Here is a 26,386-nt window from a genome sequence, read left to right on the forward strand (position 1 = left end):
CTAAAAGTCTGCAGTGAATTGCTAAAAGCCAAGTGTCAACCAGTATGAACATGTGAAGCTTCGGAGGACTATAGATATTCGAGTGGGGGTTTTATACCCTGTTATAGTCTCTACCTTCAGCAACAACTGAATGATCAAATGGAAGGTGAGGGGAATCCTGAGCAAGACTCCCATTGGGTTATGGCTAGAGGAAGAGCCCAGAAACCCTGCCAAAAGTCTGCCCACACCCATTTCCCCCACTTCCTGGTAAGGAACAATGCTTTCATCTACAGAGAGAGAAGGAACTAAAATATTCACCTGGGGCACTGTGGAAACTCGGTACCACTAGAGAAAGAAACAGGAAGGAAAAAAAAGAGCCTCATCCTTGAGGAAAAGTCAGCAAGAAGTAGTAGGCCAACTAGTACAAAAGCCAAGGAAAGATTAGACATTAGGGAAAAATAACTTCTCATGAACCAGCGGACACCTAAAACATTTTAAAAGTTATCTGAAGCTTTCAATAACCACCATAACAATCAATATTAAAACCAGACAAATTCTTGACTAGATTAACACAAACTCGTAATACTAAAGACATAACACTATTTTAAAAAATATTTATTTGAGGGAGAGAGAGAGAGTGAGAGAGAATACACGAGCAGGGGCAGAGGGAGAGGGAGAAGCAGACTCCCCTACTGAGCAGGGAGCCTGATGTGGGGCTCGATCCCAGGACCCTGGGATCATGACCCTGAGCCGAAGGTAGACACTTAACCAACTGAGCCACCCAGGTGCCCTGACATAACACTATTTTTTAAAAGGTGTTGATCTCAAAACATGAAAATACTTACCTACTGTCTTATTCAAGATGTCCCATTAACAAAAAATTAGAAGGCATGTGGAAAAGAAAGAAATGACACATTTCCAAAATACCAAGCAATATATAGAGGCAGACTCTTAAATGACACAGATATCAAAAATATTAGACAGTTAATTTAGAATAACAATGACAAATGTACCAAAAAATTTAATGGAAAACATAGATAATATGCAAGACTAGATAGGAGATTTCAGCAGAGACTGACACTTTAAGAAATAATTAAATGAAAATGCTAGAACTAATAGCAAAACAAAGTGAACAACAACACCCCCCCCGAAAAAAAAACCCCATAATAACACGGATGAAGTACTCCCTCCATGGGCTTGTAAAAATCTTGACACAACTAAGGAAAGAATTGATGAACTTGAAGACAGGTCAAAAGAAACAACCAACCTGAATCACAAAGAGAAAAAATAAAACACTGCCACCACCACCAAGAAGAAAGAATCCAAGAGTTGTGGAACAATATCAAACAGTGTTATATCTGTGTGACTAAAATCTCAGGAGAGGATGGATAGCATGAGACAGAATAAATATTTGAAGATAAAATGGCTAAGAATTTTCAAAATTAATGGCAAATACCAAATGAAATGTCCAAGAAGTTTAGAGGATACTAAGCAGAATAAATATAAAAAACAAAAAAGAGGTATATAATATTCAAATCACTGAAAATGAAAGGCAAAGAAAAAATCTTGAAGTCCGTTAGAAAAAATGGCACAATGTCCACAGAGGGACTGGCATAAGATTACAGCAGACTTCTCATTAGAAACCATGCAAGGAAAAAGAATACAGAAGGGCATCTTTAGAATGTTGAAAGAAAAAAACTGTCAATCCAGAATTCACAACCAGCACAAGATAAGCAAACTTAACCCAAATCTTACAGAAGAAAGAAAATAATAAAAAACAAAAACAGAGACCAATGAAATTGAAAACAAAAAATAACAGAGAAAAATATTTCAGACCTAGAGCTGGTCCTTTGAAAAGACTGGTAAAATTGTTAAACATGTATCCAGAGAGACCAAAATGAAAGGGAAAAGATAAAGCCAATATCAATGTGGAATGGGGCACATTATGCAGATCCTGAATATACTAAAGGAAGTCTCACAAACTACTTCATGCACACAAATTCAGCAAGTTGAAAGAAGACTCTAAACTGGACAAATTCTTTAAAAGATACAAAATACAAAAACTCACAAAATGGTGAGAAGGGAAAATCCTATTCCTACCTCCTTTAGATTACACCTGTGAACTCTGAAGCCAGACTTCGAAGGCACATGACTTCAGGTAAGTACCTCCTTCTCTCAGTGCCTCTGTTTTTTCACATATGAAATGGAGGAAATGATTGTACATACTGAAAAGGGCTGTCCAAAAAATTAAATAACTAGTATGTGTATGTGTGTTTAGGTACAAATACATAAAGAAAAGCTAGGGAATAATACTGTAAAAGGTCAGGGCACTGTTTACCTCACAGGGGTTTGGGGAAAGAATTTTAAGCAATTTTTAAATCTTTGGGGAAAGATTTTTTTTTTTTTAAAGATTTTATTTATTTGACAGAGATAGAGACAGCCAGCGAGAGAGGGAACACAAGCAGGGGGAGTGGGAGAGGAAGAAGCAGGCTCATAGCAGAGGAGCCTGATGTGGGGCTCGATCCCATAACGCCGGGATCACGCCCTGAGCCGAAGGCAGACGCTTAACCACTGTGCCACCCAGGCGCCCCTAGATTTTTACCCTAGTAGTTACAGGGTAAAATTCAAGAGATGTGCATATATGTGTTTATATATGTTCAGAAAAGTGGGAAAGTCCACACACCAGAACCAGTTAATTCATCAGAATGGAAGGAGGGCTGGAGTAAGAGATACAGATATTTGTGCGAAAAATGTACTACGTTTGTAAATAAAAAATATTAAAAGAGGGGTGCCTGGGTGGCTCAGCTGGTTGAGCATCTGACTCTTGGTTTCGGCTCAGGTCATGACCTCAGGGTCATGGTATTGAGCTCTGTGCCGGGCTACATGCTGAGCATAGAGCCTGCTTGGGATTCTCTCTCTCCTCCCTCTGCCCCTCCCCTGCTCCTATGCTCACTCCTGCTGTATGAGAAAGAAAGAAAGAAAGAAAGAAAGAAAGAAAGAAAGAAAGAAAGAAAGAAAGAAAGGAAGGGAGGGAGGGAAATGGGGGGGAGTGTGGGCTGAGAGAGAGAGAAGATGGAGAGAGGGAAGGAGAGAGACCAAATCTAAGATTGGTCCCCTATATTTTACAACCCATCTAAACAATCTGAATATTTCTCCTGAGGAGAACGTGCAAGTAATTACATAACTACATGATTTCTTTTGTTCAATTCTAGGGAAACTAACTTTGGAATATTCATAAAAAGATAACTAAGTACAGCGCATTTAATCTAGAGTCCAAAGAGATTTTCTACTTCTTAAGCTTTACGAAAAGTAGACAACATTTCCAGTTCTTTCTGAAATCATAATGATAGTATAACAAATGAGCTTTAAAACTGGTAGACAGTGAATTATGATGCGATCATGTACTGCAACCTAAAATACCATCATGATGCCAGATTACCAGAATTTCCTGAGAATAGTTTTTATAAATAAACACTATTGATATGATTTTATTATAACTACATTGCTGAACACCCACTGTCCATTATGAAAGTGAGTAAAATAAATTATTGCCCCTAGTTGAAGGACTCAAAATTCAATCATATACTATACTTTGCAAGATAAACTACAAGACTGGCATGGCATCTTAGAGAAGAAAACGTTTCAGATTTCAATCTCCATATCAAAGGAGTAACATTTGTTACAATAAAACAATTCAGTACTTAAAAGCTTCTGTTTTTGAACTTACAGAGTTTTAACACCAAATGTAAAATATATTTAACATACATGTTTGCATGACATTATGTGCATTATAGAGCACTAAAAATAAAATCCGATTACATTTTCCGTACTGGATGTTTTTATAGCTAGTCCATTTCCTGGATTTATATTAAGTGCACAATCTCTTAGGATTTCTGTTACTCATCTCTGCTAATTCCCTCCTCCTGCATTACTACAGTCAGGCAAAGATATTAGGTATGATCTTTGCATTTCCCACAAAGCCTAGGGCAATGGCAACTACCAAGCAGTCACTCACTAATTAAGAGCTGAGTAATACATTATGAATGACCACCTCACCCGAAGAGAGGAGCACCTCTTTAAACTTTCAGCTACTTTGGAATCAGCATAAATATTATACAAATATACAGCTGAGATCATTCAAGTATATAAAAATGTGAATTAACATATTACAAAATAAATATTTCCAACGAACGTTTCCTCAGAAAGTGTTGGTATGAAATACTGCTTTCCCCCAACAACATAACAAAATAAACCTGTAGGTTTTTGTCCACAGGCACTCTCTCGAAATACCAATAGGATAGAAAGAAAGAAAGAAAGAAAGAAAGAAAGAAAGAAAGAAAGAAAGAAAGAAAGAAAGGAAGGAAGGAAGGAAATGTGAATAGAGCGATAAAGAAAACTTCCTCAGAAAGGATGCAAAAATAATTAGGTGTTTCATTGAACAGATCTTTAGGATGAAAATTCATTAAGCTGGATATTTATTGAGGCTGAAAACAAGAACAGCTAAGCTATATATTTTTTAAACTACAATGCAAAAACAAATCAGCTTTTAGCAAATGAAAAATTAGAATAAAAGTAAGATATGCATTTCAAAACAACAAAAGAAGTTGAATAGAGAAAATGTTGATCACATCAGTCATACCAATAGTAATCTCTATGTGGAAAAAGTATTTTCGTGAGAATAAGATCTTGTTCTCTCAAAATTTGTTGAAAACTATAAGGCTACCATTCAGATGGGTTTTAAGTCTACCTTCTCTGGATGAGTACCTGAGTACTAAGTTCCTCTTTTGTAAGCACAGCACCAATAATATATTAATACACAATCACCATCAAACCATGCAGCATATCTAAAAGCATGTTTTTAAATACTAAAATACTCAATGTTAAATTTAGTCTTTTTTTCCCTTAATGAATAATAATATTTAATTCAAGTATCATCCACATTGGTATGGATTTTAGTCAGAAAGAAATATAAGACCAAAAAACATAAAACTCTAACTACTAATAAAATCCCAAGTTGTCCTAATGTGGCACTGTAGAAAAACAAACAAAATCATATTTGTAAATCTGTAGTTCAAAGGGCTCATTAGTATTTTTAACAAAAACCAGAATAATATCTGCTTCTTCATATGCACTTGACTAAGAAAAGTCTGACTGAGGTTACCAAAATAACTTTATGAACTTTAAAAAAAAGTCACATTTTTGTGGAATATAGCTGCCTAGAGAATGCTACACACACACTGTGAAACTCTCACTACAAAGGGAAATCACAGGGAAAAAAAAAAAGAAAACTTGAGAAAACGGATACATATATAAGAGATACAAATATTCTCTTTGTTCTGCATATATTTCAGACATATTAATGTAATTATGATAATTGTACAAAAAGCCTACCTGAAATAATTTTTCCTCTTGGCCCATGCCATTGGAATGACGGATCTATCATTTCCGAATTTCGCAGTCGTGGCGTTACACATAACACGTGTGGACTCTTTTGATGAAGCATAACATATACTTTCACTGAAAATACAATATTAAAATGTTCCAATAATATTTTATATTCTTTCATGCTCTATAATGCCTCACATTTTTGTAGTTCGGGCTGCAAGTTTTCATAACTTTGGGTTATTGCAATTACTTGCTAATAACTAAATTTCTTCATATTCCATTAATAACCCTCAAAAATATTTGGGGGTGTGTGTGTCTCTCAATCTGAAAATAATGCATTGATCTTTTATGAAGAGTTCACCTTACTAACTTATTTTATTCTCAGAATATTATTTTAATTACAAAGAATTAAGACAATTATAAATTATTAAGACTTTATCTTAGTTTTGCAAAGATACCAAACCTGAAAGGAATCAATAAAATTGTTTAGATTAGAGGAATAATAGATTATTCACAATGATGTGACACAAAGTACTGAACTTAAAAATTATGTGATTAAAAAGTCAATAAATACATGCTATGATTTTAATTACTAAGCATTTTTCCCACTTTGCTTTATTTTTTTTAAGATTTGTTTATTTATTTGAAAGAGCGAGCATGAGTGGGGGGGGGCAGGGGAGGAACAGAGAGCCCCTGATGGGGCTAAATACCAGAGTCCTGGGATCATGACCCGAGCCAACGACAGATGCTTAATAGACTGAGCCACCCAGGTGTCCCTCCTACTTTGCTTCAAAATTTAAAGAATACTGGTCATTAAACAAGCAAAAATAGTATTCTTTAGGAGATATAAAAGGAATACAGTAAAGATTCAATTATCTTGAATTTACTCATAAGTAGGCTTTTAGAAAAGGTTCCAGTAACTCCTCAATAATTGCATGCTGACCCCTCACTGATTCACCAAATGCAGAGATTTTTGTGATCCAGGAAAATAAAAAGTGTACTTAAGAATCAAAATATTTCTTAAAGAGACTGTCTCTCAAATTTCACCATACAGCATGCTGTTTACTGAATGTAGCTTTTAGATAGATACTCTTTCATAGGCCAAGAACGTTCCCCTGTATTCTTGGTTATTTGTTTTTATCATTAACTGGTGTTGAATTTTAACACTTTTTTTCTTATACTGAATGAGGTAATCATTTTTTTTCTTGAATATTTTAATGTAATGTTTGATAATACTATTGCTTTCCTAGAATTGCTTTCCTGAAATAATTCTAGAAGACCATGCTCTTTTATTTAAATATTGCTAGATTTAGGGGGTGCCTGGGTGGCTCAGTCGGTTAAGTCATTTTGGCTCAGGTCATGATCTCAAGAGTCATGAGATCAAGCCCCACATGGGGCTTCCACTCAGTGGGGAGTCTGCTTGAGATTCTCTCCCTCTGCCCTTCCCCCCTCTAATGTACTCTCTCTCCCTCTGCCTCTCAAATAAATAAATAAATCTTTAAAAAAAAAACAAATAAATAAATACAGTTAGATTCAACTTGCAAATATTATTCTTGGGATACTTATACCTGTATTCAGAAATACAACTGTGTATAATTTTTACACTATCTTTTGTCCTTTTCCAATTTCAGTATCAAAGTTATTTAGAATTTAATATTACTAAGGAAGGTATCTAAAGTTGTAATAGCCACATAAAATGAACTGGGCAGAATTTCTTCTGTAAATTTTCTCTGAAAGACTATGGAAAGTATCTTTTGTCCTTGGAAAACTGTTTAGCCTGGTACATTTTTTTTTTTTTTTTTTGGCAATGGGAAAAGTTGGAAAACAAATTTTTCATTACCAATCAGGAGAACGTAATTATTAGTCTAACAAGTAACTTAATCAAGTCAGTTTTAAAAATTTATATTTTACTAGAGTTGTTCATTTAAAGTTTGTTGGCATAAAATTATTCAAAATATTAAGTTATAATTTATAAAGTTCAGTATACCTTTATTTACTCAGAACATTTTTTGTACTTCTGTTATTCATGAAACATTTGTCTACTAACTGTTCCAAAGACGGCTTTTGGTTCCCTTAAACCTATTGTTCTTCTCTGGTCTCTTTCATTAATTCCTCCTTTTCTTTCTTTCCTCCTCGCCTCAGTTAATTTCTGCTTCTTTTTTCTAATTTCTTGGGTATGCTTGTCGCTCCTCAGCATGACTTACTGGCGCTTCTGGGCTTGATCTTTTACATCTCTCATTACACCTCTTCTCACACCATTCGCCCTCAGCATGCCAAACTACTCAGACCACCCTACAGCAGCAGCGCACTGAACCACTCCTCTGTGGTTTTACTCAGGGAGGTATCTAAATGCCTCCTCATCTGTGGAAACTCAACACAGGTATATCCTTCCTGCTTTGCCCTTCCTCTAGCCTCCACTAACCTCTGTACATATTTAAATCAAAGAAAATATAACAGAACCCAGAAGTTTCCTAATACAAGATCAACATACAGAAGTAAATAATGCCCCTGTACACCAATAATAATGCATTAAACCATGTAATAAAAAAGAAGATAACATTTAGACAACAATAAACAGAAGTTAATCGATAATCAAACAGGGCCGCTGTGGGGAATATGCTCAGATTTCAGCAAAAGATACACAGACCATAATGCCATAATCATGGGGGTGTACACTATAATTTTAAAGATGCCAGTTCATCCTCATTTTGATGTATACAATTAATATGGGTAAAAGTAAACTCCCGGAACAGTCTTTTTTTTTTTTTTTTTTTTTTTTTTTTTTGGTAGTTCATGTTTATTTTCTTCTTGAAGCATACTTGATAATGTCACATCAGTTTCGGGTGCACAACATAATGATTCAACCAGTCTCTACGCTATGCTGTGCTCATCACAAGCATTGCTATCATCCATCACCATACAATGCTTTTACAATACCACTGACTATATTCCCTGTGTTGTGCCTTTCAACCCCATGACTCATTCACCCCATAACTGGAAGCCCGTATCTACTACTCCCCTTCACCCATTTTGCTCATTCCCCCCACGCTCCTCCCCTCTGGCACCCATCAGTTTGTTCTCTGTATTCATTATGGGCCTATTTTATAATTTAGGCTTAAAGTTGTAGTTTTCAAACAAAAGCTGTGATATCAGTGAAAATGTCAGAGTAAGGAACTCTAAAAATTATCTTCCTCATAAAGGTAATGCAAAAACTGGCAGAAATTGTCAGGATCAACATTTTCAGAACTCTGGAAATTAATCAAAGACTTGCAGCAACCTGTGAAAAACTTACTCAAGAGAAACAACTGATTCTTAGCATGATGGGCTGAGTTATGTCTCTCCCCAAATGTATATGTTTGAGCCCTAATCCCCGTACCTCAGAATGTGAACGTATTTGGACACAGAGTCTTTACAAAAGTAATCAGCTTAAGATGAGTCATTAATGTGAGCCCAAATCTAATGACCCGTGTCCTACGAAAGGGGAAAATCTGGACACATACAAATACAGAGGGTACGTGATGTGAAGAGGCATAGGATGAAGATGGCCACTCACAAGCCAAGGAAGAAGAATTGGAATAGACCCTTCCCTCACTGCCCTCAGGCAGAATCAACCCTGCCTCCATGATTGAACTTCTGGCCTCCAGAACTGGGAGACAATAAGTTTTGTTGTTAACCTACCCAGTCTATGGTAATTTGTTACAAGGGCCTGGTGGGCTCCTAACATTGCAAGTTTCCCCATTCCCATCTCCCCCCCCCCTCCCCGCCCTGGTCTGCCTTAGCTCTGATAACCAACATGCCAATCACTGTAAGAACCAGCAGCCTGGCAGCCACTAGAGGGACAGACAGGGTTGAAGGGACTTCAATGCCTCCTTCCCAGAGAACTGTCATTATTTGACTTCTCTGGCAGTTTCCAGGAAGATACCACTCACAAGGCTGTCTTCACTTGATCTCACTCAGAGCACAATCACTGTACAAAACCTTTTCCCAAAGAGTATTTTTGAAAAATAACTAGGGGCTTTCATTTAACTTTGTAAATGCCTGATGCAGCGGGTTAACAGCTGGGGTAAACAGGCTAACCAAAACACTTAAGAGGAAAAGCTGGGAATGACAAGTCCATAGGAGCTTTGCAAAGTTCTAACATATTCCTGGAAAATAGAAGGCCACATGCATGCACAGGGCAGGGCATATGCCCAAGACTGAGCATGCTTAGTCAAGACTGAGAACTTAAGTTCTTACCTCTGGCTGAAACTGATGCTCTACACAGCAGACAGTGAAGGAAAAAGTAGAGGTACCAACTGCCTAGCTAAATGTTTAGAGTGTACCACAACAAGCACACAAAGACCCTCAGCAAAGACTAGGAGACTAACTAGTTCGAGGTGTCAATAAAACCTCCATCCAAAAATCACCCTAGGCTAACTGAGCAGAGACTTCAGTGGCTACATATGACAAATGACATATAAATTAAAGAATTAGTTCAGAAAAATCATTAAATGGACCAACAATAACAACAGACACTAATAAAATTCATACCCGATTTCCAAAGTTGCTACATTAAATTACTTTAAAAGTCCAGTTTTCAACCAAAAATATGAAACACACAAAAAACCAAGGAACTATTGTCATAAGTAGGGAAAAAAAAACAATAGAAATTGTCTCTGAGGAAGCCCAAATTTTGTACTTACTGAACAAATATTTTATTTTATTTTATTTTTTTAAAGATTTTATTTATTTATTCGAGAGATAGAGACAGCCAGCGAGAGAGGGAACACAAGCAGGGGGAGTGGGAGAGGAAGAAGCAGGCTCCTAGCGGAGGAGCCTGATGTGGGGCTTGATCCCACAACGCCGGGATCACATCCCACAACGCTGGGATCACGCCCTGAGCCGAAGGCAGACACTTAACCGCTGTGCCACCCAGGCGCCCCTGAACAAATATTTTAAATCAGTTACTTTTTTAATTTGAATTCAATTAGCCAACATATAGTAAGTATATCATTAGTCTCAGATGCAGCATTCAATAATTTATCACTTGCATATAACACCCAATGCTCGTCACACCATGTGCCCTTCTTAATGCCTATCACCCAATTATCCCATTCCTCCACCCACGTCCCCTCCAGCAACTCTGTTTGTTTCTTAGAGTTAAGAGTCTCTCATGGTTTCTCCCTGATGACTTCCTCTTCAGTTTTCCCTCCCTTATTCTATGATTCTCTGTGCTGTTTCTTATGTTCCACATATGAGCGGAAACCATATAATTGTCTTTCTCTGACTGGCATATTTCACTTAATATAATCCCCTCCGGTTCTATCCATGTCAATGCAAATGTTGGGTATTCATCCGTTCTGATGGCTGAGTAATATCCCATTGTACATATAAACCACATCTTCTTTATCCATTCATCTGTTCAGGGACATCTCGGATCCTTCCACAGTTTGGCTATCATGGACATTGCTGCTATGAACATTGGGGTTCATGTGCTCCTTCTTTTCACTACATCTGTATCTTAGGGGTAAATACCCAGTAGTGCAATTGCTGGGTCATAGAGTAGCTCTATCTGTACCAGCTTGCATTCCCACCAACAGTGTAAGAGGGTTCTCCTGTCTCCACATCCTCGTCAACATTTGTTGTTTCTTGTCTTGTTAATTTTAGCCATTCTTACTGGTGTGAGGTGGTATCTCATTGTGGTTTTGATTTGTATTTCCCTGATGCCAAGTGATGTGGAGCATTTTTTCACTTGTCTGGTGGCCATTTGTATGTCTTTGGAGAAATGTCTGTTCATGTCTTCTGCGCATTTCTTGACTGGATTATTTGATTTTGGGGTGTTGAGTTTGATAAGTTCTTTATAGATACCACCAACATTTTTCACAGAGCTGGAACAAATAATCCTAAAATTTGTAAGGAACCAGAAAAGACCCCAAATAGCCAGACGAATGTTGAAAAGGAAAACTAAATCAGTTATTTTAAGTATGATCAAAGAACATTATGTCTAAAGTACTAAAAAATAAGTGTAAAAATGATTTCTCTCGAAAGAATATCATTTAAGAGATAGACATTATTAAAAAAAAAAAGAACCCAAAAAAAATTCTGCATTAAAAAGTACAATAACTGAATTGAAAAATTCACTATAAGAATCAAAAGCAGACCTGAGCAGGCAGAAAAAGGAATCAGCAAACCTCAAGATAGATCAATTTGGGATTATCCAGTCTAAGAAAGAGGAAAAAAAGGAAAATAAAGATAAATGAACAGTACCCAGAGACCTGTGGGAAACCATCAAGCACACCACTGTATACATAATACAAGTTCCATGGAAGGGTGGAGAGTAAAAGGGCACAAAGAATATTTGAAGAAATAATGATAAACCTTCCCCAAACTCATGAAAAGCATGAATCTACACATCAAAGAAGCTCAATGAACTCAAACTAGGATAGATTCAAAGAGATCCACACCTAGACACATCATAATCATCTGTTAAAGTCCAAAGAGACAGACTCTTGAAAGCAGCAAGAGAAGCAACTTGTTAGATACACATGATCCTCAAATTAGTAGCTTATTTCTCGTCAGAAACCATAATGAAAAACAAAGTCTGAATAGACCTAAAGCAAGTAAAGTGACTGAATTAATAATTAAAAATCTTTCTAGAAAGAAAAGCCCAGCACCAGGTGAATTCACTGGTGAATTTCACCAAACAGTAAAGTCGAATTAACAAAAACACTTCACAAACTCCTGGAAAATAAATAAATAAATACGTACATACATACATACATACATACAGAAAAGAAGGGAACATGTCCCAACTTGTTCTATGAAGCCACTATTACCCTTAAACCAAAATCAGACAAAGACAACATGAGAAACTACAGAACAATTTCCCTTATGAATATAGACATAAAAATCCTCAGAATAGTAGCAGCCTATCCTGCAGCATGAAAAAGAATTATGCATCATAACCAACCAGGATTTATCCCAGGATTGCATGACTTGTTCAAAATACAAAAATCAGGGCGCCTGGGTGGCTCAGTCAGTTAAGTGTCTGCCTTCGGGCTCAGGTCATGATCCTAGGGTCCTGGGATCAAGTCCCACGTGAGGCTTCCTGCCCAGCAAGGGAGCCTGCTTCTCCCTCTTCCTGCTGCTCCCCCTGCTTTGCTCTCTTTGACAAATAAATTTTAAAAATCTTTAAAAAACACAAAAAACAAAATACAAAAGTCAATCAATGTAATACCAAATCATATTAATAAAACAAAGGACAGAAAACACACAATCATCTCAATGTATGCAGGAAACGGATTTGACAAAATCCAACAGCTTTTCACAATAAAAGTACTCAACAAACTAGGAACAGAAAGGACTTTCTCAATCTGATAAAATGCATCTACAAAAAACTCACAACTAAGGTCATATTTAATAGTGAAAGACTGAAACCTTTCCTCCTCTCTAAGAGAGGAAGACAAGGATATCTGTTATCATCAGTACTGAACTGAAGGTTCTGCTAGAGCAACTGGCAAGAAAAAAAACAAAAGATATCCAGATTGGAAAGGGAAAAATAAAACTATCTCTATTTGCAGGTGACATGATCTTATACTTAGAAAATCCTAAGAAATAACTCCCCCAACAGCTAAAAAAAAAAGAGAGAGCTAATAAATGATTCAGGAAGATGACAGACTACAACAGCAATCTGAAAAATTCAATTGTATTTCTATATAATAGCAACAAACAATCCAAAACCTAAATAAAACCGTTCTATTTACAACAGCATCAAAAAGAATAAAATGTTTAGGAATAAACTAAACAAAAGTGGTGCAAGACTTGTACACTGAAAGCTATAAAACATCACTGAGGGGAATTAAAGAAGATCTAAGTAGATGGAAAGATACCCCAAGTTCATGAATTGAAAGAGTTAATATGGTTAAGTTGGTAGTACTCCCAGAACTGATTTACACTTCAGTGCAATCCCTACTAAAATCCCAATGGACTTTTCTGCAGAAATGGACAATCTGATTCTAGTATTAATACGGAATTGCAAGTGACCCAGCATAGCCAAAACAATCTTGAGGAAAAATGAAATTGAAGGACTCATAAAATTTATTCTAAAGCAAGAGAAATCAAGACAGCATGGTACTGGCATAAAGATATAGAGATCAACGAAAAAGAATGCAGAGTCCAGAAAAAAAATCAAATATCTATGGCAAACTGCTTCTCAACAGGGTACCAAGAAAATTCAATAGGGAAAGAAAAGTATCTTGAACAATGGTGCTGGAACAACTGGATATCCACATGCAAAAGAATGAGGTTTGACCTCTATCTTGCATATTAATCCAAAATGGATCAAAGACCTAAACATAACAAGTAAAACTATGAAATTCTTGTAAAAAATACAGGAATAAAACTTTGTTGAGTAGGCAATTGTTTCTGAGATACAACACCTAATTAGCATATTAGTACCAAAGAACAAAATGGAAATTAGACTTTATCAGTTTAAAATGTGTGCTTTAAAGGACACTATTAAAAAAGTGAAAACACATTTATTCATTTGTTTTGTTTCTTAAATTCCACATGAGTAAAATCATATGGTGTTTGTCTTTCTCTGACTTATTTCACTTAGCATAATACACTCTAGCTCCATCCATGTCGTTGCAAATGGTAAGACTTCATTCCTTTTATGGCTGAGTAATATTCCATTGTATACATATACCACATCTTTATCCTTTCATTAATTGATGGACATTTGGGCTGCTCTTACAAATGAACAAAGGAAAAAAAAATAAGGGAGACAAACCAAGAAACAGACTCCTGACTATAGAGAACAAACAGATGGTTATCAGAGGGGAGGTGGGTGGAAGGATGAGGGAAATAGGTGAAGGGGATTAAAAGCACATTATCGTGTGTGATGAGCATTAAGTAATGTACAGAACTGCTGAATCACTATATTGTACACCTGAGACTAATATAACATTTCATGTTAACTATGCTAGAATTAAAATTTAGAAATTAAAAAAATTTTTCAGTGGAAACACAGTCCACAGAATTGGAGAAAATATTTGTAAATCAAATATCTAATAAGGGTTTAATATCCAGAATGTATTAAAAATAACTTCCAACTCAATATTAATAAAACACTCAATTAAAAAATGGGTAAAGGACTTGAACAGATATTTCTGCACAGAAGATATCCAAACGTCCATTAAACACATAAAAATATCTTAGACATCATTAGACATTAGGGAAATGCAAATCAAAACCACTTGAAAATCCACTTCACACACACTAGGATGGCTATAATCAAAAAAGATAAACAGTAACAAATGTTGGCAAGGATGCTGTAAAATTTGAATCCTCATACATTGTTGTTGTTTTAAAATAATAAAGGCTTTTTAAAAAATAGTTTGGCAGTTCCTCAAAATGTTAAACATAGAGTTACCCTACGTTCTCGGTATATATTCAGGAGAATTGAAAATTTAGGTTCACACACAAACTTTTTCAGGAATGTTGGTAACAGCATTGTTCATAATAGCCAAACAGTGGAAACTACCCAAAAATCCAATAATTGATGGATACATAAAAAGTGGTATATCCATAAAATGGAATATTATTCAGCCACAAAATGGAATTATGTGCTGATACACTCTATGACATGAATAAATCCGAAAACACTATACTAAGTGAAAGAAGCCAAACACAAAGCACCACAGCATGTATGATTCCACTTAAATAAAATGTCCACAATAGGGAAATTAATAGAGATAGAAAGTATATTAGTGGTTTCCAGGGGCTGGAAAACGATTGCTTAATGGGTATGGTGTTTCTTTTGGAGCTATCAAAATGCTGCAGTATTACATAGTGATCATTGCAAAACCCTGTCAATGTACCAAAAACTACTGGAATGTACACTTCAAAGGAGGAATTTTAAGCATGCAAATTTACCTCAGAAACAAAACACCACAAAAAAGTCTGGGCTGCTATGCCTCTCATATGACCACTGGAAAAGCTTATGAATCCAAAACCTTTATAATACAGATCTCATCCGAAAAAATTTTTTAGCATATTTGAACTGCATATGTTTAGTATTATGGCCAATAATTATAAAATAACAAGCAGAAACACTATAGACAACCTTAATTAGATAACTTCTACAAATAATTATTTTCACACATGTAAGCAGTTACAGCAAACAGAATCAGAGCTGGATGAATCAAACCATTCGGAAACAACTCTAATCCATTTCCATAGAAGGAAAAGGGTCTTAGGACGTCTGGGGAACATTAGCCTTTTGGACAAGACTGATAAAATTTAAACAAATGCTAAATACTTCTTTAAAAGTACTGAACATCTATTTATTAATACCTGGAAAATTTGATGATCCCACTATTTTCACCGTATCTTGGGTTAAGCGAAAACCTCTTGGTAATCGAATCAAATATCCAACTATCAAAAACAAAAAGAAATGATCAGCAATCTGCCTCATGAGAAATTCCAAGATATTCAAATAGTAGAATATCACTGCATATTTGATCTGGTTGAAGGCGGAACCATAAGCCAATCTCTTCCAACATTTGTCCTCTCCCCTTTGATTCCACTATCCCCCTTATACGCCAGTGAAATTAACCTATACACTACTTCCCCTACTGCATCTCATTTCAGGATTGTTTCCTACAACCACTTAGAATACTCTTTTTCAAAATCCAAATCCCCCCTCTTCAGGACCCAAATCACAAGTCCCTCTTCCTGCAAACCTTCTGTTTGTCCTTACCATTTCTCACATTTCCTTACTTCCATCATCAGCACCTCTTTTATGACAGTCTACATTGTATTTTATTATAGTTCTTTATGCATGTATATAATTTTTCATTAGATTATAAGTTCCATTGATAGCAGGATCCATTGATAGTAGGATCAATGTTTATGTCAACTTATCAAGAATCAGTACTAAGCATCTTGGCACATTAGACAAACAATATATTAACAGTTAAATACGATATATTCTGAGATTCTTCGGTCATAGTTGAATGAGCAATCGGACCTAAGAGTGTGCACAGACCACGCGGTTGAGGCAATATAAAAAACTGAATAAAGCATCCACCCAAAGAACATTTAAGAGAGAAGGAGGAGGGTGTATTGAAAGTCAGAAGACCACTTACTGGCCTTAGGAAAGTCACCTTAAACTCTAGGATTTTCTCATCTGCAAAATGAGACCACATTTCGGATTGACAGCGTTATTGTGAGGACTGAATGGAAAGTGGTACAAGCTGTAAAATGCTATGTGAATATCAGTCTTTTCTATTCAGCGCTTATTGAATTAAGGTACTGCCTACTTACTCTAGGTCTTATATCCTCAGGTCTGATCTTGTGATTGGATCTAAAAATAGCACACGCCCCCCCCCCCCAACTAGTATAAGACCATGGGCCATGGCCAAGAAGCTTCCTGTCCTATAGGCTAATTAAAGGTTATCGGCTATCCCCTTAGAACAACACCTTACGTGTCCTGATGCCTAGACTATGCATTCACTCCATTTTCCTTTCTCCTCCTTAACCTGTGCCTTCCTCTACAATCCTTCTACATTTACTTTCTTGGAGAAGCTGTCTCCCCATTTCTTCGATCCTTTGTACAATTTTTAGCATTTTGACCAAATCTCTTTTGAGTTTTATTATCCAATGCTGGGAGATACTTTATTTTTACAAAGTCTAACATTTGAGCACAAAATACCGCAGCCCGAACCTTCTCGGTTACACGACGGCAGTTGAAACCCTCCCTTCAGCGTGTGCTCACGCATATCTGAAACACGTTCGAAAACAGGATGGAACTCTTTGGGACACAAATGAAACAAATGGCGGCAGAAAAAGTTTCAACTTCACCTTCCCGGTCTTCCCTGCATTTTTATAACTAAGACCGACAGGTGGAGCTGCCGGACCCAGGACAGGACGAGCAGGGCGGTCCACAGGGTCCAAACCGCACCAAGAGGGAAGCCGGGCACGCCGCGTCCTGCGGAGCTGGCGGACCGACCGGGGACGGCGGGAGGGAGCGGAGGAGGGCGGTGATTCACAGCCAGGCTAACCGGACACCGCGCACGGAGGCTGTTCCCGGAGCTCTTCTGCCTGTGCGGCAACAATCTCTCCAGTCACCTGGCACCCCGCGCCAACGCAGGGTCCTCTGCGGGGTCCCCGCGAACACACACCCCTCCGGCCGGTACCGGCGCTTCTTCGGTTCGGCAGGCGTACGGGGAGGCCAGTCCCAGGCGGGAGGGCTGGCCCCGCGGAGCCCGTGGCAGCGGCGCCGACGCCTCACCTGACGGGGACGCCCGCGCCACGAAGGCGGAGAGCAGGAGGATGACCGCGGCCCGGGTGAGCGGGGAGCCCGCGGCCGGGGCCCGCCGCCAGCTCCGCCGCCGCCGCCGCCGGCCGGGGGCCGAGGCCTCCATCCAATCGCCGCCGCCGCCTGCCGACCGTCGGCGCAGAAGGTCGTTAGGGGGCGCGCGCCCACCTGCCCGCCGGAAGTCGGCGGGCAGTGGACCGGAAGGACGGGCCGCCACTTCCGCCAGGGCGGGGGCGAGGCATGGCTGTCTGTTCCCTGGACCGCGTCACTCGACGCCACCCAAGGGCTGCAGTGCTGCCCTCCGTGCCGATCCATGACCGGGCCTTCGGTACCGGGCGCCGCTCAGGGAGCCCTGCCGAAGCTCTGGTGGGGGAGAAGAATCGCGGACCCCACAGCGCGTGCCTTTCCCTTTGAGTGCGCGGTCGCGGGCCGAGGGAGGCCGTTTCCGGAGCTGGCCGACCGAGCTTCACCATCGGGGGCCAACCCCGAACAGTAGGCAGTGGGAACTGAGTGCGTGAGCGCAGGGTCCCGGCCTCGTGGGGTTGCTGACCCCTGACGTCACCTGCCCCTACTTCATGGATGGGTGGCACCTGAGTGGGGGGTAGATGCACGCACACCAGTGTGACTGAAAGTAAGACCTGTAGCCCCGGAGAGAAGCTCAGTGGGCAGAATAGAGGAGGTTGACTTGTGTGCAACATTCGGCTAGGAAGATTGTCTTTTCTACGTAAGTTCGAGAAGTAAATAAAGACACCTGTCAGCATTTATAGCCGGAACGTGTAAAAGAGGATCATGCCTCTGCTGCTCTGCAGCGGAAGGATGTACTTGACGGGAACTGGGCCACGACACAAACACATCTTACACAGTTAAGGCAAATGCATTGAAGAATGGAGCGTGAGCAGCTGAGTACAGAATGCCTCACAAAGACGTGCATTGTTACCTTCACTAGGAAGAAATGAGTGATCCGTCGCTGGATGTGCTGTGTTCTAGAAGAGGGATTTAGAATGGACAGCCTAACCGCCTGCTTCAGCCTCCTCACTTCTTTGGTTGTGTATCTCGAAGGGCGAATGCCTTCAGGTGTGTTCTGATTACAGCTGTCACCGCCCGTTGCTGCCTTACAGCTAGCCTGATTTCCATGTTCTGTGTTTGACTCTTTGAAGCTAGGATCTTGTCTGTTTTGTCACCATTTTAACCTCAACTCCAGGATAGTTCCTAGCATACAGTATGCATTCAAATCTTCATAAATTTTAAAAAGAAGGAAGGAAGGAGGAAAAAAGGGAGGAAGGAAAGAATGAGCAGAAGGGGAAAAGGGCTCTTTCTGTACCAGGACCAGGACTTCCTTGAGTTTTCCGGCTATTTTCATGCATGTGTTAGCTGCTTGGTAAACTGTATACAGTACGGTTTATTCCACTGAGTAGATTTACATCTTTAGAAATTCTTTCTAATCTAAATAAGGTGTGAGTTAAATTTACTGTGCTGGAGGGGCGCGTTGGTGGCACAGTAGGTTAAGCCTCCAGCTCTTGGTTTCGGCTCAGGTCATGATCTGAGTCTTGGGATCAGTCCCTGGCAGGGAGATTGATGGAGTCTGCTTGAGATTTTCCCTCTCCCTCTGTGCCTTTTGTCTCTCTCTCTCAAATAAATAAAATCTTTTAAAAAAATTTTACTGTGCTTGAGCATGTTTTAGTATGATTTAGAACTAGCCAGTATTTTGGTCAAGACCTTGCAGTTCTTTGAGCACATCAAATAAATATATATTTTACTGAATAGTGCACAATCACTATGTCTAGGTATACACCCTGCTAAAGCTCCTCTTAATTTTTATAAACAGGTAAACCTGCGCAATACCAAATGGACTTTTGACTGTCATTGACTTTTGTTTTCTGCCATCAAGAATTTGCTTCAGTTCATCAGTCCTTCCTACTTTCATCTACTTTGTAAATTCCTAATATTCAACCTGAGAATAGGTTGTTACATTGGAGATTGTAGTTCATGCATGCTGTCAATCTAAAGATGGAAAGCCGATTGCTGGAAATATGAAAGTAGGTTTCTCATTCATGTTTGCATGGTTTTATTTTTCTTGTTTTTGTTTTACTCCAGAAGGGATGGTGTGAGCCCTGTGTCCAAATTCCAATATTTGGAATTCCTGTGGTAGCAGTTTTCATGCAAGTCCAAATTATCTCATTGAAATGAGCGTCTAAATGACCAATATATTAATGGTATTTTTTATGAGCTAATAACTTATACCTTATTGTAGTTTTCTGAAATGAGTTAAAAAATCCCATTGGTCTTATTCTGTACATTGGTAGCCAAAAGGTAAGGTAATTTAGGGCATTTTAAAGATGAACTTGTACTTTGACTATTAATTGTATTTCTTAAAAAATAGGTGCACTGAGTTAACTGTGGTATAAGACCTGTTCATTCTTTGCACTGCATTTAAATTTACATTTATTTAGGTAGTGAGTTTTGTCATTTATTATATCTATAAGGTAAATACTTAATTTTAGTGAGATATATACTTTAAGATTATATTCTCAATTAACTGCTTTATACTCTTTAGTGAATATCATTTACTTATAAAATATCAACTTATGGAAACATTTAAAAATAAGTAACAAGTGAACAGTGGGAAGGAAACTATCATGAAAATATTACTAACAAGGCTATTTTTGTTTTTCCTAAGAATTAAATTATGACATATATACTAAATAGTCCAATGTGTTAGAGTTCTAGCTGTTGCCAAGCAACAAGGACTCTTGTTTTGTTTTGTTTTTTCTGTCCTGGTCCCTTACTGCCCTATACTTCTTTTGGTAGAGGAAAAAATATTTACCTTAAAAAAAAACTACTTTATCAACATTTAGAAAACCAATTTAGTAACTTTATGTTAGATTAACCAATCGTCAACTATTGGACATAGTAAGTTTTATGGAAAAATAGAAAGGAGTCATCAGAAGTACTTAGTTTACAGTCATCCAAAATTCTAAAGAGAAAGGCCATGGATATGGATTCACAGTACACACCTGGAAAGATAAGTATCTCTGAAAGGTCCATTCTTTCAGGAAGAAAGACCGTTGAGAATATAGATTACCCGCACTACCATGATCGCTTAAGGAAAATGAACATGCCTTTTGTGAAAGGAGTTGAGGACAGACATAACTATGGCAGAATTGAAAAGAAATGCAACCCTACTTTTCTTAAATTTCACCCTTATCCCCCTTCAGTCTTGCCAGACTACCATTTACACTATCCTTATCCCCCACCATATGGGCGAGATTATCCATTATTTCCACTTAGGGATGATGTGCCTTTGAGTGATTCCTGTTCAGGGTTTTTGAGTCCTGGTGGTGATGCTGATTTAAAGCCTGGCATTGGCAGAACAATCCCAAGCCTGGTGGATTTCAGTGATGTCAAACCACAACACCGAGTTCCCAGACCAGACATGGGATTTCAAACAACACTGAAAAGGCAAAACATTTTATTAGAAGAACTAAAACAAGACAGGAGATGGAATTCCAGGGCAACGCCAGACATTTCCATCAGAGCAAGACTCGGAGGTAAATAAAGTGACATGGGCTTTATAATTTTTAAACATTCAAACAAGGGAGAAGAGTGTGGATAGAAGACTGTGTATTCAGCAGTAAATTTCACATAAAATTATAAAGAACTGAAGAAGGAACTCGTATTTTTAAATTATAGATTGTAAGGAAAAACTAGTAAGAATGACTAGCCTTTTATAAACCTATTTGAAAAAAAGGTTTTTTTAAAAAGTGCATTAATTAGGGTAAGTGACCAACACAAGAGGTATATCAGATAATTTATTCTAGACATGTGGATAACCTAGTTTTTCCACAACAGCATCATGTTTAGTTTTGATAATTGTGTAGCATGCCTCCATATCTGTCTGTCTCCCTTGAAAAAACAAATCTTTTGGTGGTTATAAAGAGGTCACAGGAGCTGAAATGAAATGGGCAGGTAGTTGAAAGTAGATTTGGGGGTCTGCTACGAAGCAACCCTTCCATAGCCCTAGGCACAGAATTGATGACCCCTTACTGATAGCTATACCTTACAGTTTCTCTGTGAGAACTCCCAAAGAGTGTCACAGGCCTGGTGCAGAAAGGGTGAGAAACACTTCCAAAAGGAAAGCCACGTGGACTATTTTTGTATGGAGGTGTGTCTGGCAAGCAGGGAGTGCAAGAAGGTTAACATCTTCGAGCATGTCGAAAGGAAAAGACCAAATGCTGTAGTGAGAGATGCTAAGCTTCCTCTAGTGCCAGAGGCTGCACCCCCCTCCACTGGTCTTTGGCATCTGGCCATAGACTAGAGGCCTAAGGAGACAGTATGTGGAGGAATAGTGACACCATTTGTTGGAGCAGTGGGGATTCATGGTCCCTGCCACTTCTCCATGGAGAGAGGCCATAGTCACTCGAGACCTGGAAGGTGGTAAGAATAAAGGAAAAGGTAATAGAAATGAAGAACCTTCATCCCAGCCCCACCCTGCAGATTCCCACTTTTGAACAGACAGAAGCGATTTGGAGAGATACAAGCATATAATAGGAGTTGCGCTTTTAATGTGCGCTTCAGCTGTGGACTTAACACATGGGCTTGGGGAAATTCCTCAGTTTGGAATTTTCATATAAAGGATATGAATGAGGTTCAACAACCCATTTTAAGAAATAAGTATTTTATAATCTCTTGGAAATGCCATCTAGTGAAATATGGTATTACTGAAAGCTAATGTAATTCACATTGAACCATTGATGAGTTCAGGTCTGTCTTGCAGACAGAACATCTTAATGATTCCGAACTAGTGACTATTTTTTGACTCTATGAAGAAAAAAGCTTGAACTCAATATTTTGCTAATGTTTCAATGTAAAATAATAGTCCTTGTCAAGAATACATCTTTAAAGGAATTGAAGTTGTTTTTTCTAGTAGTCCTATTTTAGACCAGTATACCACTTTGTTGGTAAGCAGTAAACCCTAGCCTAGTGTAATTTTTAAGAACAATACTTTTGGTTTGTAAGTTTTTCTAAGATTGGACTCTCAAAACATTATTACAACAAATTAGAGGTTGAAGAAATAATTTATTAAAGCTAACATACAATGAAAATAGGGTTAACAGACTTTGCACCAATTCAGAACCACGTATGGAACTCACTACCCGAATCAGTACAACAGAATTCAGTAGAATTTCTGGGCTTGAATCCTGATAGAAGGCTTACTTGCAATATGACCCAGGGCTCTTTATGCCTGTGTATCCATATTTGTAAATTCACGTACTAGTAATACTTCATAAAGTAATAGCGAAGACTATTTAATATAATTCATGTAAAGATATCTGACATGGAGGAATGCACCAATAAATGTTAGCTATTAGTCCAGAATTTTCAATTCCTTGGCAATAAGAGTACTTCTCTAATAAAATTGTAAGGATTAAATGAATTAAGACATGTAAAGCACTTAACAAAATTCCTGGAACTTGGTTAAAACATTCAATAGCAGCTGTTAATATTAGCTATTACAGTTGCAAAGAGTAATACTGGTGGTCCATGGATTCGGTTCAATATAATTTGTCCTAGGTTTTCAACGATTTTGTAGATCTCGGAAATAATCATTAATTATAAATAATAAGTTCTTTTATTTTTAAGTGAACCTAAATACATATAATTTCGAATACATTCTGATAAGAAAGTCTTTGTAAAATATATCACACCAGTATACTTTTCAGTGGGCTTTCATAAATACCTAAACGGTATCATAAAAGATTATATTGATGATTTCTTACCTTATTCCAACTTTGTTTAGACAATTAACAGTATTTTTTTGTTCCTAGTTGGCTTTCTTTCTCATACCAATCAAGTACTCTAAACTTATCCTAATTATTCAAGCCTTTCATTGGTCTTTTTGCTTCTCCTTACAGCAGATGACACATCTTCCTTATCACAGGAAAAATAGAGGTTGCCTATTATCATGTCTTTGATCTTCCTACATTCAGCTTCCTAATATCAATACTTATAACTCTTTGTATATCTTCCTGCTTTTTTCCTTTTTAGCCACTGTCTCAGCTCAAGCTGCTAAAACAAATACCATAGACTGGGTGGCTTAAGCAATAGGCATTTATTTAGTCTGGAAAGTCCAAGATAAAGGTACCAGCTTTCTTGGATCTTGGTGAGAGCCCTCTTTCTGACTTGCAGAGGGCCTGCTTTTTGCTGTTTCCTCATATGGCAGAGAGATAGAGACAGAGAGCTCGGGTCTCTCTTCCTCTTTTTATAAGGAGAGTAATCCTATCATCGGAGCCACACCCTCCAGACCTTATCTAAACTGAATTCCCTCCCGAAGGCCCAACCTTCAAATACCATCACATTGGGGGTAAAAATTTCAATATAAGAATTTGGCGGGGTAACCAAACTTTTACTCCATAACAATCAACCATTTTTAAGTGTATGGTTCATAAGTATTAAGTGCAATCTTCACCACTGTTCATCTCCTTAACACTTTTCATCTTAAAAAACTGAAACTCCATACCCATCAAATACTAATTTCCTATCTCCTCCCCTCCTCCTAGCTCCTGGCTTTTTACTTTCTGTCTTGAAATTTGGCTACTCTAGAAACCTCATGTAAGTGAAGTCATAAAGTATCAGTCTTTTTGTGCCTGGCTTATTTCATTTAGCATCATGTCTTCGTGGATAACAATGCCCATGTTGTAGCATGTATCAGAATTTCTTTTTAAGGCTGAATGATTTCCCCTTTTATGTATATACCACATTTTGTTTATCCATCGATGGATACTTGGGTTGCTTCACCTTTTGGCTATTGTGAATAATACTTCTATGAACATGGGGGTGTAAATATCTCTTCAAGACCCCTCTTTTAGTAATTTGGGGTATATACCCAAAGGTGGAATTGCTCTATTACATGGTAATTCCATCTTTAATGTTTTGAGAAACCACTGTACTGTTTTCCATAGTGGATACTGCATTTTAAATTTCCCTCAACAATGCACAAATACAATTCCTTGCATTCAAGGAATAAACCTCACTTGGTCATGCTGTATAATACTTTCAGTGTGTTGATAAATTCTGTTTTTTAGTATGTTGAGGATTTTTGCATCAATATTTATCAGGGATATTGATCTGTAGTTTTCTTGTAATGTCTTTGTCTGACTTTGGTATCAAAGTAATGTTGGCCTCATAGAATGAGTTTGGAAGCGTTCCCTTCTCCAGTATTTTTGGAAGAGTTTGAGAAGGATTGGTATTAATTCTTCTTTAAATGTTTTGTAGAATTCACGAGTGAAGCCATCTCGTCCTGAGCTTTTCTTTGTTAGGAAGTTTTTGATTATTGATTCTGCTTACTAGTTACAGATCTGTTCAGATTTTCTGCTTCTTAATGATTCAGTCTTGGTAGGTTGTGTGTTTCTAGAAATCTGTCTATTTCACCTAGGTTATATAATTTATTGGTGCACAGTTCTTCATAGTACATTCTTATCCTTTTTATTTCTGTAAAGTTGTTAGTTTGCAACCTCAGGAGTTCTTTGGGTGAAATCCAAAACTGGCCCTCATACATGGAGGGCAGAGACAAACAAAGAAAGAGGCGGGCACCCCAGATGGGTAAGTGGCAGGTTTAATAAGCAAGAGAACTTATATACAAGGCTTGTCTTGGCAACTGCAAGACAAGTAGATCTCCACACCTGGCCATTGGAATCCTAAAAGTTTATATGAAGACCTTATAAGACAGGGTTCAGTTGTATATACCATCCAGATGGTCTCAGCAACACCTTACATTCTTGAAACAGTTCCTGCTGGGGAACCAGTGGGCAGAAGGTACATTTCAAGGACAGGGGAGTGGGTGAGAAGCCTCCCAAGTCCAGCTCACAGGTAGTCACCTTCTCTTGATGACCTCCTCCAACAAAAATCAGTTGTACTCTCCCCTTTCTCATTTGTGATTTTAGTTTATTTGAATCTTCCCTGTTTTTTTTCTGAGTCCGTCTAGCTAAATGTTTGTCAATTTTTTTTTATGTTTTCAAAAAAACAACTCTTGCTTTCATTGATTCTGTTGTTTTTTTCTTCTTTATTTTGTGTATCTCTACTCTGATCTTTATTTCGTTCTTTCTGCTAGTTTTGGGTTTAGTTTCTTTCTTTCTTTTCTTTTCTTTTTTTTTTTTTTTGTATTTCCTTAAGTTATAAATTTAGGTTGTTCATTTGAGATCTTTTTTCATTAAGATAAGTGTTTATACCTATAAACTTCCCTCTTAGTTCTACTTTTGTTGAATCCCATAATTTTTGTTGTCTTGTGTTTTTGTTTTCATTTGTTTCAAGATAATTTCTAATTTTCCATGTGATTTCTTCTTTGGTTATTTAGAGGTGTGGTGTTTATTCATATACTGATTTTTGGTTTCATTCCATTTTATCAATTTCTACTTTGATTCCATTGTGATCAGAAAATATACTTTGTATGATTTCAGTCTTTTAAAAATTATGAAGACCTGCTTCGTGGCCTACAATATAGTCTGTTCTATGGAATGTTCCATGGGCACTTGAGAAAAATATGTGTTCTGCTCGGTTATTCTGTTGGATGAAGTGTTCTGTATATGTTTTCTGGGTCAAACTATTGTTTGAGTCCTCTATTTCCTTATTGATCTTTGTCTAGTTATTCTATCCATCACTGAAAGTAAAGTATTAAAGCCTCCAACTATTATTGTAGAGTTGCTTCTCCCTTAAATTCTGTCAATA

General features: G+C 37.8%; 2 protein-coding genes across 5 annotated transcripts in view; one reads left to right on the forward strand and one right to left on the reverse strand.

Moving 5' to 3' along the window:
- Positions 1–17,876, reverse strand: part of ZPBP (zona pellucida binding protein) — a 119,263-nt gene extending 101,387 nt beyond the window's left edge. The window contains exons 1-3 of one of the 4 annotated variants that reach the window (XR_015724079.1): positions 17,639–17,859; positions 15,700–15,780; positions 5,371–5,496 (exon numbers count right to left, since the gene is read on the reverse strand). Coding sequence is in view for 3 of the 4 variants with exons in the window: in XM_087861236.1 (XP_087717362.1) it covers positions 5,371–5,496; positions 15,700–15,780; positions 17,639–17,771 (340 nt within the window). In the remaining variant the exon portion in view is untranslated. Of the gene's footprint in view, positions 1–5,370; positions 5,497–15,699; positions 15,781–17,638 lie in introns of all 4 variants that reach the window. The other 3 variants (XM_087861236.1, XM_045788498.2, XM_045788500.2) reach the window with 3 other exon arrangements.
- A 2,778-nt stretch (positions 17,877–20,654) lies between these two features.
- Positions 20,655–26,386, forward strand: part of SPMIP7 (sperm microtubule inner protein 7) — a 68,542-nt gene continuing 62,810 nt past the window's right edge. Inside the window, exon 1 of the mRNA XM_045788534.2 lies at positions 20,655–21,213. Coding sequence (XP_045644490.2) covers positions 20,655–21,213 — 559 coding nt within the window. The remainder of the gene's footprint in view (positions 21,214–26,386) is intronic.

The sequence above is a fragment of the Ursus americanus genome, chromosome 3, assembly GCF_024610735.1.
Source record: "Ursus americanus isolate L20-20 chromosome 3, mUrsAme1.1.p, whole genome shotgun sequence".
Lineage (NCBI taxonomy): Eukaryota > Metazoa > Chordata > Mammalia > Carnivora > Ursidae > Ursus > Ursus americanus.